General features: G+C 42.5%; 1 protein-coding gene across 4 annotated transcripts in view; it reads left to right on the top strand.

Annotated features, from left to right (window-relative positions):
• Positions 1 to 18,922, top strand: part of atp8b4 (ATPase phospholipid transporting 8B4) — a 239,036-nt gene that overhangs the window by 148,431 nt on the left and 71,683 nt on the right. For all 4 annotated transcript variants that reach the window (XM_048562970.2, XM_048562969.2, XM_048562971.2 and 1 more), the window contains 2 exons: positions 2,468 to 2,538; positions 8,749 to 8,831. In XM_048562970.2, the coding sequence (XP_048418927.1) occupies positions 2,468 to 2,538; positions 8,749 to 8,831 (154 nt within the window). The remainder of the gene's footprint in view (positions 1 to 2,467; positions 2,539 to 8,748; positions 8,832 to 18,922) is intronic.

The following is an 18,922-nucleotide window of genomic DNA, read 5'->3' as shown; positions in this document are numbered from 1 at the left end:
CTTGAACACCTTCAGCCTACTTGCACTTAAAGCTGTGCCCCAATTATATATAGATTTTTTAAAAAAAATTAATGTTTCAATTCTTCTTCTAGTCTGTGAAAGACCCTGACCGTACATGGATTAAATTGGGATTCAGCTCCTCCTGTCACTTGATTGTTACAAAATGGGATTATGATTTTGAACAGTGTCTGATCAAAGTCAGTAAAGTGAAATATAACTATTTCAGATCAAATAATCTGTAGCATTAAAGCAGTGTGAGTCTGTACCTCCTTACTGGAATTCAGTTCTGTATTGTGCACTAATCCTGTCCTTAGAAAGATGAGTGCTGAGAGCAAGTTCTGCAAACTACATTTATTCATGCAGTTACCATGCTTTATTACTAATGGAAAGCAGTTTTAAATTGCTGGGGGTTTCTAAGCTGTGAAAACTAATGAGGTTAGCTAAAACTAATGAGTGCCTTCAAACTTTGTCAAATTCCTGATCAAATAACAACCAAACTCCTGGAATAGCCCATTCCACAAATAGGCATCCAGTCCAGAAGGGATAAACCACTTCAAACAGAGGTCCGTTTTCATACAGAGAGCAGTGATATGTTGGAAAATATTCCTGACATTCAGAAACAACGGATTACTAAATTTGCTATAACACAACAAAATGTGTGTATACAACTCAGCTATAATACATGCATTCTGTCTCACTTCTACGTTTAGCTATACTCCATTTGTCTATTTTGTCAATTTTGTGTGACTCACTGTCCTAGCAGCTCTTCTGGCTCCTAATCCTGGTTTACTACACTAACTGACTTAGCTGTCTCTTCAATATAGCAAATATACTGTATAATGTAACTACTTTTGTAGAGAATCCTGATTGGTTCCCTCTGTGCCCATACTACCTTGTAATGCCATTGATTGCTTTCAGCCTCTCTGTCAGTCTCACTATTTTTCAGCTCTTTTTTTTAAAGTTCCTCCCCTTCCCCCCCACTTCCCCAACACCTACCAACCGGCTGAAGGTGTTCAATCACCTCCATCACTCACAGTCTCACAACCACACTCTAAAGAAAACTAAAACCTTCTCTACACTCCTGCCAAACATCACACTTCTGTTCACTACCCAGAAACACACCAGCTATCCCTAATCCCAATTTCCCCACTCCGCATTTTTGCAATAAAATGCAGTGCTGCTCATTAAATCAAGAAAAGGGACCTACCCGTTGGGATCTTTAAATATTGTTGTATTTTGCTACCGGTGCATTGAATAGGAAAAGGTCATTTCTGTCAATTTATCTTAAGCAGTTACTTGTTTGACACTGTAATTCTTGGATTGCTGACAGGTTTTTTTTTATAAATTATTTCTGCCTCGTGTTCACCCTGTTCAAGTCCCGCTCCTATTGTTCCCTCCACCCCACTCTCTCCAAGTTTTGAGGGTGAATTTAATCCATGAATTCCTTCCAAGGTTTAGTACTGATCAGGCAGTGCCTCGTGTTCATTAGGGAACCTTAAGATTATTCTTTCAAGTTTTAGTTAAGTCCTCCAGCGGTTGTTCCAACTTGCTATTCACTTTGCCACTCCAACAGAGGAATTTTGCTTCAAAGATAGCAGGAACTGCAGATGCTGGAGAATCTGAGATAACAAGGTGTAGAACTGGATGAACACAGCAGGCCAAGCAGCATCTCCGGAGCAGGAAGGCTGATGTTTCGGGCCTAGACCCTCCTTCAGAAAATTAGGCCCGAAACGTCAGCCTTCCTGTTCCTCTGATACTGCTTGGCCTGGTGAGTTCATCCAGCTCTACACCTTGTTATATCAGAGGAATTTTGCTGCCAGTTTTTATGAATGAAAAGTTGGTACAATTTTAGTTCCACCATACCTGCCACTTACAGCCGCCTTATGCAAGGGACGCGAAACTTGTATCGAAAGCCCATCAGATTAATTATGGAATGAGAAGGTTGTCCTGTAATGAATGGCTGTGTAACTTTGGCCTATGCTATTTCTGCAGTATAAATGAATGAGAGGTAATCTCATTGAAGTCGCTTGATTCTCCAGGAGCCTAGGCACTGAGGTTGCTTTTCCCTGGCTAGAGAGTCTTGAAATTCAGGGCACATTCTCAGGCTGAGAGTCCAATCTTTTAGGACCCAGCTGAGAATTTTCGACATCGAGAAGAATTTCAAATCTTTGGAGTGTTATGGGCTCTCCATGGTATTTAAGACTGAGTCGGACAGTTTCTCAGGGAATTGGTGGATCTGAGGAACAGGCGAGACAGTGGAACTGAGACCAACAATCAATCATGTTCATATTGAATGGCCAAATAGGCCTGAGAGACTTTGTAGTCTCCTCCAGCTCTTATTTCTTATGTCCTTAAAAGTATATGGAAGTAGTGTTGCAGGTTCAGAATGCTAATTCACTGTGTTCTGATTAAAAATGATTTCATTTGATGTACTTTCTTAACCTTCACTTGTTACATCACCTTTCAGGCTGATCTGTTGCTGCTGTCAAGTAGTGAACCTCATGGTCTTGGTTATGTCGAGACAGCAGAGCTTGATGGGTAAGTGTCTGGGATCTCTGTCCAATCCAGCAAAATCAATTTAACTTGCAAACTAAACTGAATCTGTTAAGTAGAGACGACAAGCAATTTAATGCTTGGTGGAATCGCTAAAATGTAACGTAGCCTCATAACTGGCAGATATTCCACAGCTTGCAATGTTGCGTCTTTATACATCTTTAACAAACAAAGTGAATTCATTCTCTCCTAGCCCAGACCCCAACGCTTCTCCATCAATGTGTGAAAGTTGCCACAGCAACGAGAACATTCCTTAAATGGGGCATCTATTGTAAACCCTTTTTTTAAAGAAAGCACTCCTCCTTTGTTATAGACAAAATTCAGACTGTCATGTTATCAGTGTTAATAGTCTAATAATCAATTGCTCATCAGAGAATGATAAACTCCATGCATTAAGTAAAAACCAAAAGAACTGCAGATGCTGTAATTCTGGAACTAAAACAACGTTGCTGGCAAAGCTCAGCAGGTCTGGCAGCATCTGTGAAGGAAAGAACAAAGTTAACATTTCCAGTCCGATGACCCTTCCTCAGAACTGAACTCCATGCATTAGTTTATTTGAAGCATAAAACACATTGCAAGTTATGAAACAAACATGAAGGCAAACTGACTGATTTCTGTGTGTACAGCTTACGAACCCACAGCAGACAAACTGAGTGATCTGATGGTGCGTGTAGTTTTTCAAGGCAAGGTACACATTCAACACAATTCAACCACCAACATGTTTTCCACCATCTATGAGAATTGAAAATGCCTAGGCCACAGACATTGTGTGATCTGCAGTGAGTCATGAAGGCCATCAGGAGATGTGTTTGGGAGATATTAAGTCTGCCTATTTGTTCAGAAATTTTTTTAATGAATAGCTTGTTGTAGCTGGCATTACATCCCTGGCCCAGGCCACTATTAGTGAAACCAGTCCAATAGGTGACGTGAGCAGGAATTAAACCTTGTTCTATGAGTCAAACATGGAATCTCCAGATTTGCACTGAGAAGTTCCTCATACTCTTATTCCCAAATCATAAGGCATTTCTGTTTATTTTCTCACTCTCTCTTTCCTCTCGACACTTGTGCCTGACTAATGGACCATTTCTGGAAAGCCTTCGTATACATATCTATATGATATAGTATTGATTCCACTAGCTATGAATTTTTGTCCGCTCTAAATGTGCACTTGAAACAATAGCTTGGTGGTGACACACACAGCTCTGAGTCACAAAATTGTGAACTCGACTCCTACTGCAGAGATGTGCATACCAATACTTCAGTGCAAGACCGAGGAAGTGCAGCAGTGTTAATGTTGGTCAGTCGAAGGGTTAAACTGAGGCTCCAACTGCCCCCTTCACCTGGATATGAAACAAACCATGATACCGAGTGCCCCTCGTGTCCAGGCCAACCTTTATTCCTCCACCACAGAGTTCACTTGATTAAAAAAAACCAAAAGAACTGCAGATGCTGGAAATCTGAAACAGAAACAGAAATTGCTGGATATTCTCAGCAGATCTGGCAGCATCTGTGGAGAAAAGTCAGAGTCAACGTTTTGGGCCCAGTGACCCTTCCTCACAACTGGCGTCTAACAGAATTAACTTGATGATTTGCTTAGCTCTTCACTGGAATTATACATGCAACATCCTTCTTTTCTCCACCCCTACCATTACCATCAGGTTTTATTGCTGCCTTTTGTAAAAATAATCTTTGCAGAGGATTGCAGGCCATCCTTGATAAAGATCAAAGCAGATTTCAGACAGGTTAGACTTTGGGAATGGATGTTCAGAAGGAGTCCAGAACCAGGGGCCACAGCGTAAGGATATAGAGTAGACCATTTAGGATCGAGATGGGGCGAAATTTCCTCCGCTTTCGTCCCAGCCTGTGGAATTCTCTGCTAGAGAAAGTAGTTGAGGCCAAATTGTATTACATCGTTTTGAAAAGAAGTGAGATATAGCTCTTGGGGCTGAAGAAAAGGGTATGATGAGGAAGCAGGAGCGGGATATTGAGTCGGATGATCAGCCATGACCACATTAAATAGCAGAGCAGGCTTGAAGGGCTTAGGGGCCTACTCCTGCTCCTAATGCCTATGTTTCTTTGGCAACTACAGGTATCAAAATCCAGTTGCTGATGGTGGCCGTCCTTTCCTTGTAGCATTTCCCTCCTTCGGTGCTACTTCACTTTTCACCAGCTGCACATTTTAAAGTTGTGTTTGACCTTTCTTTAATCCACTCGTGGGACACTGGCATCGCTGCAGAACCAGCACTTGTTGCCCATCCCTAGCTTACTAGGCCATTTCAGAGGGCAGTTGAGAGTCAACCACATTGCTGTGGGTCTGGAGTCACATGTAGGCCACTCCAGGTTAAATTGGCAGATTTCCTTCTCTGAAGGACATTAGTGAGCTGGATGGGTTTTGTTGGTAAGGGGTTCATGGTCATCAGTAGATTCTTGAATCCAGATTCTTTCTTTGAATTCAGATTCCATTATCACCATGGTGGGATTCGAACCCACGTTCCCAGAACATTAGCTGAGTTTCTGGATGACTGTCCAGCAATAATACCTCTAGGACATACTTAGTTCAAAGCAAGGCCAAGTTTGTAGCTGGTTACTGTAAAAGATGGTCATATCTGTTGTACAATGATTGGTCTTAGCTTTCAGTGCCCATTGAGACCAGTACTTGTAAAGTGGAGCCACCTGGTGACTGTAACTAGTTGTTGCAATCACTATTTGGAAATTCTTTTCACTGTTTAAATAGGTGAGGGAGTTAGTATATTTGTACCTGAAAACAAGTCACAAATCTGAGCATTAATAGGGAAACGATGAAAGAGCCTGTGTTTGTGTATCATCTGTAATGTCCTCAGACACTCCACAGGTAGTAAATTATGTAAACTCTCTTGTAATGTCAGAAGCAAAGCTGACAATTTGTGCGCTGCAAATTCCTAGAAACAGCACAATGTTAGTGGATGTTGTTTGAGGGATGAAGGTTGAATATTAGGCTGCTCCACTATGAAATTATTAAGTGTGCACCATCTCATTACCAGCTTTTTTGTCATCTCCACTATTGCTGTCAGACAGCTTGTCCAACATTGAGTCCTGTATGAGCAGAAATGTTTTCAGGTTAGTAGTGAGAAGTCTGGAGCCATTGTTTTCAATCCTCATTCCAAACTCTGTTCCATAGCTACTGACACCATCTCTCATCGTGGCAACCGTCTGAGACATTAAACTGCTCGCTTTGCAACCTTGGTGTCGTTGTTACAATCCCTGTAGAGACTGATAACTTCTAGAAAGTGATATAAATTTAAAACTGATATGAAACAAGGGATTTCATGACAATATTCCACTTTTTTACTTAAGCAAAGTAACAACATTGGCTAGATATTACTTAATAGGTAGCGAACACAACAAGCAACTAAGCAGGTGCTCTCTATTACCGTCTGGACCCAACCAAAAACTACACATCACATTTATTTATACATTACACTGCACAATCAGCAGAAATGTGGACTTCTGTTTAAAGTCCCAAGCTTCTCCCAGTGTTAATAAAATCCCCTTGCATTGTCCCACGGGAGTAAATCTCCACTATCTTTTTAAAAGTATGCTTAAATGGATTTCCAGGGTTGCGTGATGTCTCCGTAGATAGCGCTGTTGCCTCGGAGCACCAGGAGCCTGCATTTGATTCCAGTTTTGGGTATTGTCTCTGTGGAGTTTGTATGTTCATCCTATGTCCGTATGGGTTTCCACCCACAGTCCAAAGATGTGCAGGTTAGATGAACTGACCATGCTCAATTGCCTTCAAATGTCCAAGGATGTACAGGCAAGGTGGATTAGCCAATGGGAAATGCAGGCTTATAGGGAACACTGGGTGGGATGCTGTTTGGAGGATTAGTGCTCAATGGGGTGAATAGCCTCTTTCCACATGCTGGGGATCTCTGATTCTAATGGTGGCAACTTTGTGGCTGTAACTGTTCATTACCTTTTGTTTCTTTGAGCTGGGGATCTGTCCTCACCAATACTCTGAGTGGTAGTTAGTGCAAAAAAAAATTCCTCCTGTGTGACATAGCAGCATGTGTTGTGGATCTTCTTTTCTCAAATTTCTTGGCTCTTCAAAGTTTGGGCAGCAGCAGGACCAACCTACCCCTTCCTTGTGTCCAGGTGTTAAAACCTGCACCTAACATGGAATAAGATTTCATTTGAGATTCTGCCTCCATATCAAGCAGATCACACAGATTTTTCTCCAGAAAGATTTAGGATTCACCTTTCCACATTACTCCATTTTACGTCGAATTAAAGGAGACAGTTTGGACGTAACTGCCTTCAGGAGCCCGGTGTTTATAAAAGTCACATTTGATCTCAGGGTGAGCTTCAGTCCTCATACTCTAGTCATCTCTATAACTGTCTATTTTCACCTCTGTTCGATCACCCAACTTCATTCCTGTCCTAGCTCAGCTGCTGCAAACCTTGTTTGTGTCTTTGTTACCTCTGACATTCAATTCTTCCAATACACTCCTAGCTGGTCCCCCACATTGTATCTTACCTAAACCATTCAAATACTGACCCCTGTGTCTTAATTCACAACAAGTCCCCTTCACCTGTCACTCCTGAGCTTACTCAATTCCGATTCCAGCAGCTCCTTCTTTGCAAATCCCACCATGGTCTTACCCCTCCCTATCTCTGTCATCTCCTTCAGCCTCAAGATGCTCCTCACCAGCTGCAATCCTCTAATTACAACCCACTGGCTTATCTCCAAAGTTTTGTTACGCTAAAGGCATGGTGGCTCAGTGGTTAGCACTGCAGCCTCACAGCACCAGGGAACCCGGGTTCAATTCCAGCCTCAGGCGACTGTCTGTGTGGAGTTTGCACATTCTCCCCATGACTGCGTGGGTTTTCTCCGGGTGCTCTGGTTTCCTCCCACAGTCCAAAGATGTGCAGGCTAGGTGGATCGGCCATGCTAAATTGCCCATAGTGTTCAGGGGGTGTGTGGGTTATAGGGGATGAGTCTAGGTGGGATGCTTCAAGGGGTGGTGTGGACTTGTTGGGCCAAAGGGCCTGTTTCCACACTGTAGGGAATCTAATCTATTCTAATCTATATGAAAATAAGTTAACAGAGTGTAGAGCTAGATGAACACAGCAGGCCAAGCAGCATCTTAGGAGCACAAAAGCTGACGTTTTGGGCCTAGACCCTTCATCAGAAAAGGAGGATGGAAAGAGGATTCTGAAATAAATCGGGAGAGAGGGAGAGGCGGACCGAAGATGGATAGAGGAGAAGATAGGTGGGGAGGTAGGGAGGGGATAGGTCAGTCCGGGGAGGATGGGCAGATCAAGAGGGCGGGATGAGGTTAGTAGGTAGGAAATGGAGGTGTGGCTTGAGGTGGGAGGAGGGGATAATTGAGAGGAAGAACAGGTTAGGGAGGCGGGGACAAACTGGACTGGTTTTGGGATGCAGTGGGGGGAGGGGAGATTTTGCAGCTGGTGAAATCCACATTGATGCCATTTGCAGCAGCTGAGCTAGGACAGGAATGAAGTTGGGTGATCTAACAGAGGTGAAAATAGACAGTTATAGAGATGACTAGAGTATGAGGACTGAAGCTCACCCTGAGATCAAATGTGACTTTTATAAATTTATCTCTGATATGAAAATAAGTTGTTGTCTTATTGCACTGAAAACGACAAAGAGATCCTCAGTTTATTTAATGTGATCTCTGCTGAAGTGTTAGGCTCGGTTTCTGTGCCCAAAGACTCTGATGAGAGTCTTGAACCCACAACTTTCTGACTCAGACAAGAGTAAGCCAGAGGATCAATGCAGTTTAAAGCATGGTTTTTAACTATGTAAATATTGATTGAGCACGGCAATTATGGGGCAGTGTTCTATTGGATAGGTAGAATGTAGCTTTCTTACTGTAATTCTAACCCTTCAAAGACCAAGATATTTGTGCTAAACTCTGGTTATGCAGTGGTGTCATCCATACCTCTGGGCTGGGAGGCCTCAGTTCAAGATCTGGCTAATCCAGAGGCGTGTAATAACGCCTTTGAATAGATTGATTAGAAAGTATCTAAAAGTATCATTTGGAACTACATGCCACGTGAGGAATAATTTGGTTCTTCACCTGTGTGTTCAAAATTGTAACGCATCTTTAAAAATGCTTAATTTGAAAGCATGTTTCTGTGTCTGTTTTGTGCATGGTGATAAAATGATATACTTCTGACTTCTTCAAACAGGGAAACCAATTTGAAAGTTCGACAAGCACTGCCAGTAACTTCAGAGCTTGGAGCAGATATGTGTAGGTTGGCAGAATTTAACGGTGAGTTTGATTTCTTCTCCTACTTTGGCTAAGGTCGCCAGGGAACAGTGCTCAAATGGGAACGGGTTTCCAAACACTGAGAGAGCTGAAGTGAAACCAGTGCCAGGAAATACCGGTGGATCAGGAATCAGAAATGGCGTTGTCAAATGCATTCAGTTTCTTCGCATGAAAATGAACAGCATTGTTTTCTTCGGTCTGCTGCAACATGCCAAGTTCATACTCCAGTCTTCTCCATGTTGATGCTTGTCATTTGCACAGTATGCACTTAAATCATTAAGTTATCAACAGCATCATTATGCTCCCACACAAAATCTGGTGAATGTATGTGTGTGTCAGGTTTGAAATAAAGCACGGCGCCAGGCGTGGAAATTACACTGTAAATGAACAGGGAAGGTCATATTGAAGATTACATTAGTCATATCAATTTCATGCATTGCATCTCATTTCAATTTGCTTATTTTTACTTACATTTTTAACATTATTTTTGAGAAAGGTGTACATTCTCTGGCAAGGCCAGCATTTATTGCCCGTGCCTAGTTGCTTTTGAGATGGTTGTGGTGAGCTACCTTCTGGAATAGCTGAAACCCAGGGGTTTAGGCATGTCCGTAAGGAATTCCAGGATTTTGATCCAGTAATTCTAAAGAAATAGTGATATAATTCCAAGTCTGGATGGTGTGCAGCTTGGTGGATTTTGCTGTTCTCATGCGCCTGCTTCCTTTGTCCTTCTCGATGGTGGAGGTTAACAGGTAGGAAGATGTTGTCAGAAAAAAAGGCTTGGTAAGTCTCTGGAACTCATTGTGTACATGATACAAATGCAGCCATAATCACAGAATTGTTACAATGTATAATGAGGCCATTCAGCCTAGCATGTTTGCACCAGGTTTCCAAATAAACAGGTCACTTAGTCAATCTTAATGCACTGGTGTTTAAATGAGGTTAGTGGTTGAGAGGGGTTTGGGGGAATGGGGTACCATTCAGGCAGGTGGCTTTATCCTGGATAGTGTTGAGCTTCTTCAGTGTTTTCAGAGCCGACTGAACCAGGCATCCATCAAAGTCCGGATGTGGACTTCGCAGAGGGTGAACCTTTCCAGGACTGAGGTCAGTCACTCATTTCAGAATACCCAGCCTCTGATCTATTCTGGTAGACACAATATTTACAAAGTTGTTTTAAAGTTTTTGCTCAATAGTAATCCCTGGAATCAATCTTCCCAACCCTTTATTTTCCCATTATGACCCCATTGCAAATTCAAGCTGCCATGATCCCACAGGGAGAATTGTATAATTGTGGGTCTGCAGAGAGAAAGGGTGTTATATTATAAGCGTTGGAGGCATGTGAAGAGAGTATAGGAAGCCCTGCTGCTTCAGAGCTTACAATTTCAGGATCCTCAACTGAAGATTGACCCGCGGTTTGGGGAGTCGTGTTCTAGGATATTGATGTTAGGGAATTTACAGAGGATAATGTTACACCAAGCCCTAGGTTTTGAAGTTTTGCTTTCAATAGTCACACCTACCCAGTGTTGAATTTATTCCGTGTGCCACTTTTAAAGTTACATGAACAACTTTGATCGTTTAATTTTAAAGTTTGTACTTTAATTTGGTTCTGCAGTGGGAGTAATGATTGCAGCAATTTGGTCCATCAATTCATATCCAGTCTATAGTATCTATAAAAGGAGCCACAATGGAATGGTTGAATTCAGTAAATCTTGTAGCCATTAGAAAGAGAAGGGTTCACCTAAAATGCCCCTACGCTTAAAAACATTGGAAACTTATTATCCAGCGCCAACTGGCTGAAATATTTTTCTGAATTTAAAGGTTAATTTTCTAGAATATTGAGCAATAGATTCAAGAAGACAAAATGCAAAGTGCTGCATCTCCCCAGATAAATGTTCTTAATACGTTTCCATTAGTGAGCCACTACTGTACTTGCATTGTTTGCTAGCTCTAGGTGTAAAATACAGGCCAGTTGTGGCTCAACAAGTCATTGGTGCAATCTGGTGACGATGGCGAAGATAGTTCGATATAATTCCCAGATGTGTATTCCATCATCACCACGATCTTCCCTATCCCATCGTCATGCAATTTATAATTTGTCAAAATGCTGGCATACCTGGCTCAGTCCCAATCCAGTCTTGCCCTATAGTTGAAACCTGTAAGTGGTGAGAAGTCTGTCCTGATTCCATGAATTCATCAGTCAACTGGATCAGCTTGGGATTGATTCACCAGCATCATTGGTCTGACTTGGTTTTTACTTCTATAGCTTCTTATGTGCTCAATTTTCACAGTAATTCACACAATGATAAAGTCAACCATAGGATCACTCTCTCATTGGGGTGTCAGACAACTGGCAGTGGTTTAACAATGGGATCACCCTGCCTCAGGTGAGGGGGAAGAGATAGAGCAGGACAGTCCTTCGTGGTAACCTCAGACAGTATGGGAATTGAACCCACACTATTGGCAATACGGTGCATTGCAGCCCAGCTGTCCAGCCAACTGAGCTAACCAACGCCCATTCACATGTACACTGAGCTGATCAATGAGCATTTTCTACTCTTGTGCTTACATGATGGCATCACATGAAATCTCTTACCTAGCTCCCTATCACATCGTCTGAAACAATTTACTTCGAATAGATTACTTTTGAGAATCAGTCACGTGCAGGAAAACACACAGACAGCAAACCATTGAATGAGGATTGTTGACAATTTGAGTCTGGGGTAACATCTGTAGCTGCTTGACCCAGGGAAATGAGGCACGTTTTCACTGTCCCCGATGTACTGAAAGGGTACAATTCAAATATGGAATGCAAAAGTAAGGGCATTAATGAGATGACATGTGGAGTAATGTATCCAGTTTCACAATTGCATTTGAAACAGTTCAGACAAGATTCACTTGACTCATTTTCAACTAAAGAAGTTCTCCTAAGAGGAATGTTGGACAATTAAATCTGTATTCATTGGAGTTTAGATGAATGGGAGGTGATCTTCTTGAACATATAAAACACTGAGAGAATTTGACAGAGTGGAAGGATTGTTTCCTTTTGTAGGAGAGATGAGAACTAGCATAAAAATAAGGTGTCTCGCCTAATTAGAGAGGATGAGGGGAATTTTTCTTCTTTCAGAGGGTCACAAATCTGTGGAACTCTCTTTAAATTGGTGTTAGCAGGGGTCATTAAATATTTTTAAGGTTGAGCAGATAGATTCTTGATAAACAAGGGGGTCAAAGGTTATCAGAGTTAGCCAGGGAAGTGTGCTGTGGCCTCAATAACAACAGCCATCATCTAATGGGATGAAGAATCAGGCTCGAGGGGCTGAATGGCCTAATCCTGCTCCTAATTCACCTTTTTGTGGCAGTAGCCAATAAGATCATAGCCCAAACCATTTCAAGGACCCTGTTGTGAAGTCTGAATGCAAACAAATGATTTTAACTAATTAGAAGTCTTAGTCAGAATTGTTAAAATGGATGGTGTTGAGTTTGTTTGTGATTTGCCAATCTTGCAAAATTTTAGGATTGTTTGCCTCTTTGCTCAGATTTTCTGTCAGTCTGTTGTGAATTGCAGATTTCCACATAGGAATGTGAAGACTCATCAAGTATGAAGTATTTTTAGTTCTTCTCTTGACTATTGACCCTTAACCTGATTACCATTGCAATTACCTGGGTCACTGGCTTTGAATGGCTCAGATTTGTACTGAAACTAATCCCAAAAGATAAATTAGCTTCTGACAGGCTGGATCAGCAAGCGAAACCCATTTTGTTGCTGTATCCCTTAAAATAGCTTCAGCAGCATATTCAATTTCTCTCTCAGCACTTGAGTTCACACTGAGTAACCAGGATATGTCTTGCATATCTAATTAATCTCAAGCCTCAGCCCCCAAGCACAATAAATTGTACTGGGCTCATGCTGTCCACCATTCCTGTCCACAATGTGTCATGTTACAGTTCTCATACTTAGGAGTGAAGAGATGGCCTGAGCAATTACTCCCAGCATTAGTAAGCTGAATAAAATTAACAATAAAAACAGATAACAGGCAGACATATTTAGCTCCATTCTCTGTAACAGTTAATTAAGAAGAATTTGACAGTAATCCCTTCACAAGAATACTTTAACACATAAGCATTATTGGCAAAAAAAACCTCGTTTTGATCTGTATGTGAATAGGCGAAGTTGCTGTTTGATCAGAAGCTCACACTGTTCAAAATTAAAGCAGAAAGCAAATGAATTCTCCTTTCTTGTACATTCAGTGCAATTATCAAGATGATTGAGATGGTTGCTAAATGAGCAATGCAGTGAATTTTTAACAAGCTAACATTTTCACTTGAAAATCAAACCAGTTTTGAATCAAAATTCCGGTGCAATAGGAAAGGGAAGATTTGGCATTTTCCACATAGCTACTGATTCTCAATGAAATTAAAGGAAAAAGGGGCTTTGAAAACCTCAAATCCTGAGGATAGGATTTTGTGTGCGGACTGTTCAATATAGCAGACATCCATCTTTATTAAAATAATTTCTGCCACGTGTAGGTTAAATCTAATACTTAAAAAATGAGTCTATTATGCGTTGATTTTGATGGATACTTGTTTATTATTTGTTTCTGTTACTAAGTTAATGCTCATAAATAATTTGCCTGTATGGTGTGTATGCACAGATACACACACGTACACAACCCAGTCTTTTGTTATTAGAGTTTATGAACAGAAAGTGTTCATTTTTAGTTTATTTTTGTATTACTGATGTTTGGTTTTCTGGAAGAATAGGTACATGTTATTTATTTATTTATTGCCATGTGTGTTGTTTTTTACAAAATGCAGCGAAAAATGTTGCACAGTATTGCCACTCTCCGATGCCATCTTAAAACAAAGAAAAGTAAACTAAAACATAGAACACAAAAGCAGAGAAATAACGAAATGGTATTCAACGTTACACTTCTTGTTAAGAGCTCAGCCATTGGCGTGATGGCCAGGCACAAGCCCCCTTTGCTGTCAGTCTTTGCTACCATCTTGCCTCAATCAGTGCCCCCACCACCAGGAGTCCTTGCTGGACCTCACCAGTGCAGCCCGCCACCGATGCCACTAGGTACTGTACCAGTCCAGACTTGACCCCGCCGCCACCGCGACTGTGCTTCGGGCCCGCCTCGTCCATGCTGCCTGGACCTGCCTCCACATCTCTCCCTGGGCACAAAGTTGCCTCTGCTGCTGCCTCCATGAATCTGCGCTGGACACAGATGCCACAGGGAACCAAAACCTGCCTCAGTCGCAGCAGGGATGCATTGGCGCAGAAGCTCTGGGTTCACTTTGAGCCCACATTGGGCCTCGCTCTCGCACCGCTGCAAGTCCGCACCAGGTCCACTTCAAGTTAGTGCTGGACTCACCCGCTGCAAATATTCCTTACAAACATATGACTTAGAAGCAAAAATAGACCATCAGTCCTTCAAGCTTGTTCTGCTGTAATAGAGTCATAGAGATGTACGGTATGGAAACAGACCCTTCAGCCCAACTTGTCCTTGCTGACCGGGTATCCTAAATTAATCTCGTCCCATTTACCAGCATGTCCCTCTTAAACCCTTACTATTTATGTACCTGTCCAGATGTGTTTTATGTTGTAATTGTACCAGTCTCCACCACTTTATCTGGCAGCTCAGTCCATACACGCACCACCCTCTGAAAGAAAATGTTGCTCCTCACGTCCCTTTTTAAATCTTTTCCCTCTTTGCCTTAAACCTTTGCCCCTTTAGTTTGGGACTTCCCTATCCAGTGGACCTTGGCTGTACGCTCTATCCATGCCCCTCATGATGTTCAACAATATCATGGCTGACCTGCTTGTGTTCCGAGCTCCACATTGTCATTCATCGCCACCCCCTCCCCACCCCTCACCCCTCCTGCCTGATAACCTTAGCTTCTGGTGCAGAAAGGGAATCAATCTGCCCCCGCCTTAAAAATATTCAATGACTCCACCTCCTGATGTAGAGAGTTCCAAAAGCGCACAATAATTCCGTCATTTCTGTCCCCAGAGGGTGATCCCTGATTGTAAAACAGTTTCTTCCTGTTCTAGAATCGCCTGCAACAGGAAACACCCTTTCCATGTCTACCTTGTCCAGACCATTCAGAGTTTTATAAACTCCAATCAATCACCTCTCACTCTTCCAAACTCCAGTGCAAAACATTCCAGCCTGGTAAGGTCCTGGCCCTTTGCAGGCATCAATTGAGCAAACCTGCTTCGAATTACCTCCAATGCATTTATATCTTCCTTAAATAAGTAGACCAGAACTACACACAGTATTCATACGGGTTTTGAAAAATGATTGTGTTGCACTTTAATTCTATACCAGAAGTTTTGTTCTGAGTAGTCTAGGCTGCTGAAAAGGGAAAAATGCATTTTCTAATTTAATTGCTATCATGGTTATGCTGGGTGATATTGGGATGTTCTACTGATCACTCCCTTCCACAACAGTCGTGCAAAAGATTGTTACATTTTTGTAACATTAGCTTTGACAATCTGGCTTGGCTCATCTGCCATTTAGGACATGCATTCGTTCTTGTAACCAATAGCGAGCACTTCTTGTGAATCTCGTAACATGCAAGCAACTCTCAGAGAATTCGAGTGATTGAAATAGATATCCTGTCCTGACCTCCTTGTAAAGACTTAGTTCAAGACACTTTTGGGAATAGAGACAAATAAAAATACAGGCTATGTGAGCCGTGCTACTGCCTTGCTGAAAGAACAGAACACTTCCAGTCAGAAAGAGCTTTTGAGAACTGTATTGCATTCAGACAAGAGAGAAGGATAGGCTGAAGGTAAATACAGCGCCTTTCACAACCTCCAGACGTCCAAGAGCCACTGAAGAGTTTTTGAAGCCTGTAGAGACTGTTCTGCAGGACATGTGGCAGATACCGCAGAGTGTGTTGTCTCACAGCAGCAATAGGCAGGTAACCTGGTTTGGCGTTTTTAGCCAAGGAATAATGTTGGCCAGGACACCAGAGAAACCTATCCCACTTTTCCTTGAAACAGTGCCATGGGATCCTGAGAGGACAGACCGGACCTCTGTTTACTATCTCATCAGGCAAACAGTTGTCTGTCTGACAACAGAGCACTTGGTAATGCCTTGGAGCATCAGCATAGATATTGTCATCAATTTGGAATGTGTGGCTTAACTAAAATCTCTCTGGTCCAAAGCAAGGAGTGTAGAAATTACAAACCATAAAATCTGGATAATGTTTATAACCATGTTGTGTCTCATATCCATCAATCAAGTATTTGCATGTTTGCAGACAGAAAGCATAAATGCTGTGCTTAAATGCTTCACAGACCTCTAAATGTGACTCATCTGTGTAAGACAAGAACAAACTATTTGCCACAAGAGGGTGTGGACAGAGTTGGATTTCTGTTGTTGTTTCTGAGTGTGTTTAACCACTTAGTCATTTCTGTCTGAAGAATTAGAGTTTGAAATGTTTTTGTTTGGCTGCAGGCCCATTGCATGGAGGTGGATGACCTTGTTCCCGCCCAGTTAGTGGAGGTTCCAATCAAAGGCTGCAGTTAGTTTTGTTGGGTGCTCTACAGCAGGAAGCAGCCAGCCAATGTGGGAAGGTCTCTCGTGGGCCTGTCTGAAATTGCTGGAACCCTCAGCAATCCACTTAGGGTGAAATAGCAAATGTTCCACAGTTTGCATGGACAGCGTGGAGTGCGCTTGCACTTGAAAATGCTGAATGTGCTCAGCTGGCCATGCAGCGTCGTTGGAGAGAGAGAAAATGGTCAACATTTTTGGTTAGATGACATTTCACTAGAACTGCAAGAAATTGGAGATGAACAGCTTTCCAGCAAGTGTAAGGGGAAGGAAGAAGACAGAAACAAAAGAACAAAAATACTCATTTTCTGCTGAGAGAGAGGAGCAGAGAGATTAAATGCAGAAAGCATGCAAGTTAAATTGGGGTAGTAATGGACTAGAAAAAAAAAATCATTTTTTCACTCATGGGACATGAGTCTCGCTGCCTGGCCAGCATTTATTGCCCATCCCCTAGTTGCCCTTGAGAAGGTGACATTAAGCTGCCTTCTTGAACCGCTGCAGCCCTCATGCTGTAGTTTGACCCACAACGCTCTTGGAGAGGGAAATCCATGATTTTGACCCAGTGACAGTGAAAAATTGGTGATATATTTCCCAGTCAAGATGGTGAGTGGCTTGGAAGGCAACTTGCAGATGTTCCCATGTACGTGCTGCCCTTGCCCTTCTAGATGGAATTGGCCATAGGTTTGGAAGGCACTGTCTAAGGATCTTTGGTGAATTTCTGCAGCGTGTCAATATAGTGGGCACTGATGCTGCTGAGCATCGGTGGCTGAGGGTGTGGATATTTGTGGATGCAGTGCTAGTCAATTGAGCTGCTTTGTCCTGGGGGGTGTCAAGTTTCTTGTTTGTCATTAGAGCTGCACCCATCCAAGCAAGTGGGGAGTATTCCATCACACTGCTGACTTGTGCCTTGTGGATGGTGGACAGGGTTTTGGGAGTCAAGAGGTGAATTATTCGCTGCAGTATCCCTAGCCTCTGACCAGCTGTTGTAGCCGCTGTGTTTGTGACAAGTCCAGTTGAGTTTTTGGTCATTGGTAACAAAAGGATGTTGTTGATTGAGGATTCAATAATGGTAACCCCATTGAATGTCAAGGGGCAGTGGTTAGATTGTCTTTTATTTGAGGTGGTCATTGCCTGGCATTTGTGTGGCACAAATATGCCTTGCGACCTGTCAGTCCAAACCTGGATATTGTCGAGATCTTGTTGCGTTTGAACATGGGCTGCTTCACTATCTGAAGAGTTGTGAACAGTGCTGAACTTTGTGCAGTCATCAGCAAACATCCCCACTTCTGGCCTCTACGATGGTGGGAAGTTCATTGATGAAGCAGCTGAAGATGGTTGGGCCTAGGACACTATCTTGAGGAACTCCTGCAGAGATGTCCTGGAGCTGAGATGAGTGACCTGTAATAATTTATAACCATTTTTCTATATGTCAGGTAAAACTCCAATGACTGGAGAGTTTGCACCCCCCCCCCCCCCCCGCCCCCGATACTCATTGATTCTGGTTTTGCTCAGGCTCCTTGAAACCTGATTTAGTTGAATGTGGCCTTGATAGCAAGGGCTGTCGTTCTCCCTCACCTTTTGAGTTCAGCTCTTTTGTGCATATTTGAACCAAGGCTGTAATGAGGTCAGGAGCTGAGTGGCCCTGATGGAACCCAAACTGGGTACCAGTGAGCCGGTTGTTGCTGGGCAGCGACTGCTTGATAGAACCCTGTAGATGACACCTTCCATCACTTTACTAATAAGGAAATGTAAAATCATAGAATGGATCCAGTACAGAAGGAAACCATTCTCTCTATTACATTGGTCTTGGCAAGTGCATCTCAGCTAGTCCCACTTCCCCAACCTTTACACATAAAACCTGCAAATTCCCTTTTGGAAGCTGCAAGTGAATCTTCCTCCACCACACTCACTCTCAGGTTGTACATTCTAAGTTCTAACCACTTGCTGTATTATTTATCTTTTTCTCCTGTTATCCATTGGTTGTGTTGCAAATCAGCTTAAATTGATAGAATTACTAACATGTGGAAGCAGGCCATTCGGCCCATCAAGTCCACTGCAACCCTCTGAAGAGCATCTCCCACCCAGACCCACATCCCCTATCCTATCCCTGTAACCCTGTACTTCCCATGGCTAATCCAACTAGCCTGCACATTCCTGGATGCTGTGGGCAATTTAACATGGCTAATGCACCTAACCTGCACAGCTTTGGACTGATGTTCTCAGGTTCTCAAATCTTGGGCCATTGGCGATATCTTTACTGACATCAACCTTATGAAAAAAAAGTTAGAAGGAAAGAAACTGTTGAATTCTGAGTTGAGTCTAGCAGGTCAAAGAACAGCAGGTCATCTTTCATTAATATTTGATCAAATGCGAAGTTGTATCTGGTCAGCACAATTCTTTTTATTTTGCACTCACTTGCTACTTCGCCATCTGGCACCAGGAAGTTTGCCAAACTTTGACTGAAGAGATTCATAAATCTTGGAAAATGACAGAGAAAATAAATTTGCTCCTGATGAAAGCAGTCTGTTGATCAGT

The sequence above is a fragment of the Stegostoma tigrinum genome, chromosome 33, assembly GCF_030684315.1.
Source record: "Stegostoma tigrinum isolate sSteTig4 chromosome 33, sSteTig4.hap1, whole genome shotgun sequence".
Lineage (NCBI taxonomy): Eukaryota > Metazoa > Chordata > Chondrichthyes > Orectolobiformes > Stegostomatidae > Stegostoma > Stegostoma tigrinum.
This window is presented reverse-complemented; position numbering and strand designations above follow the sequence as displayed.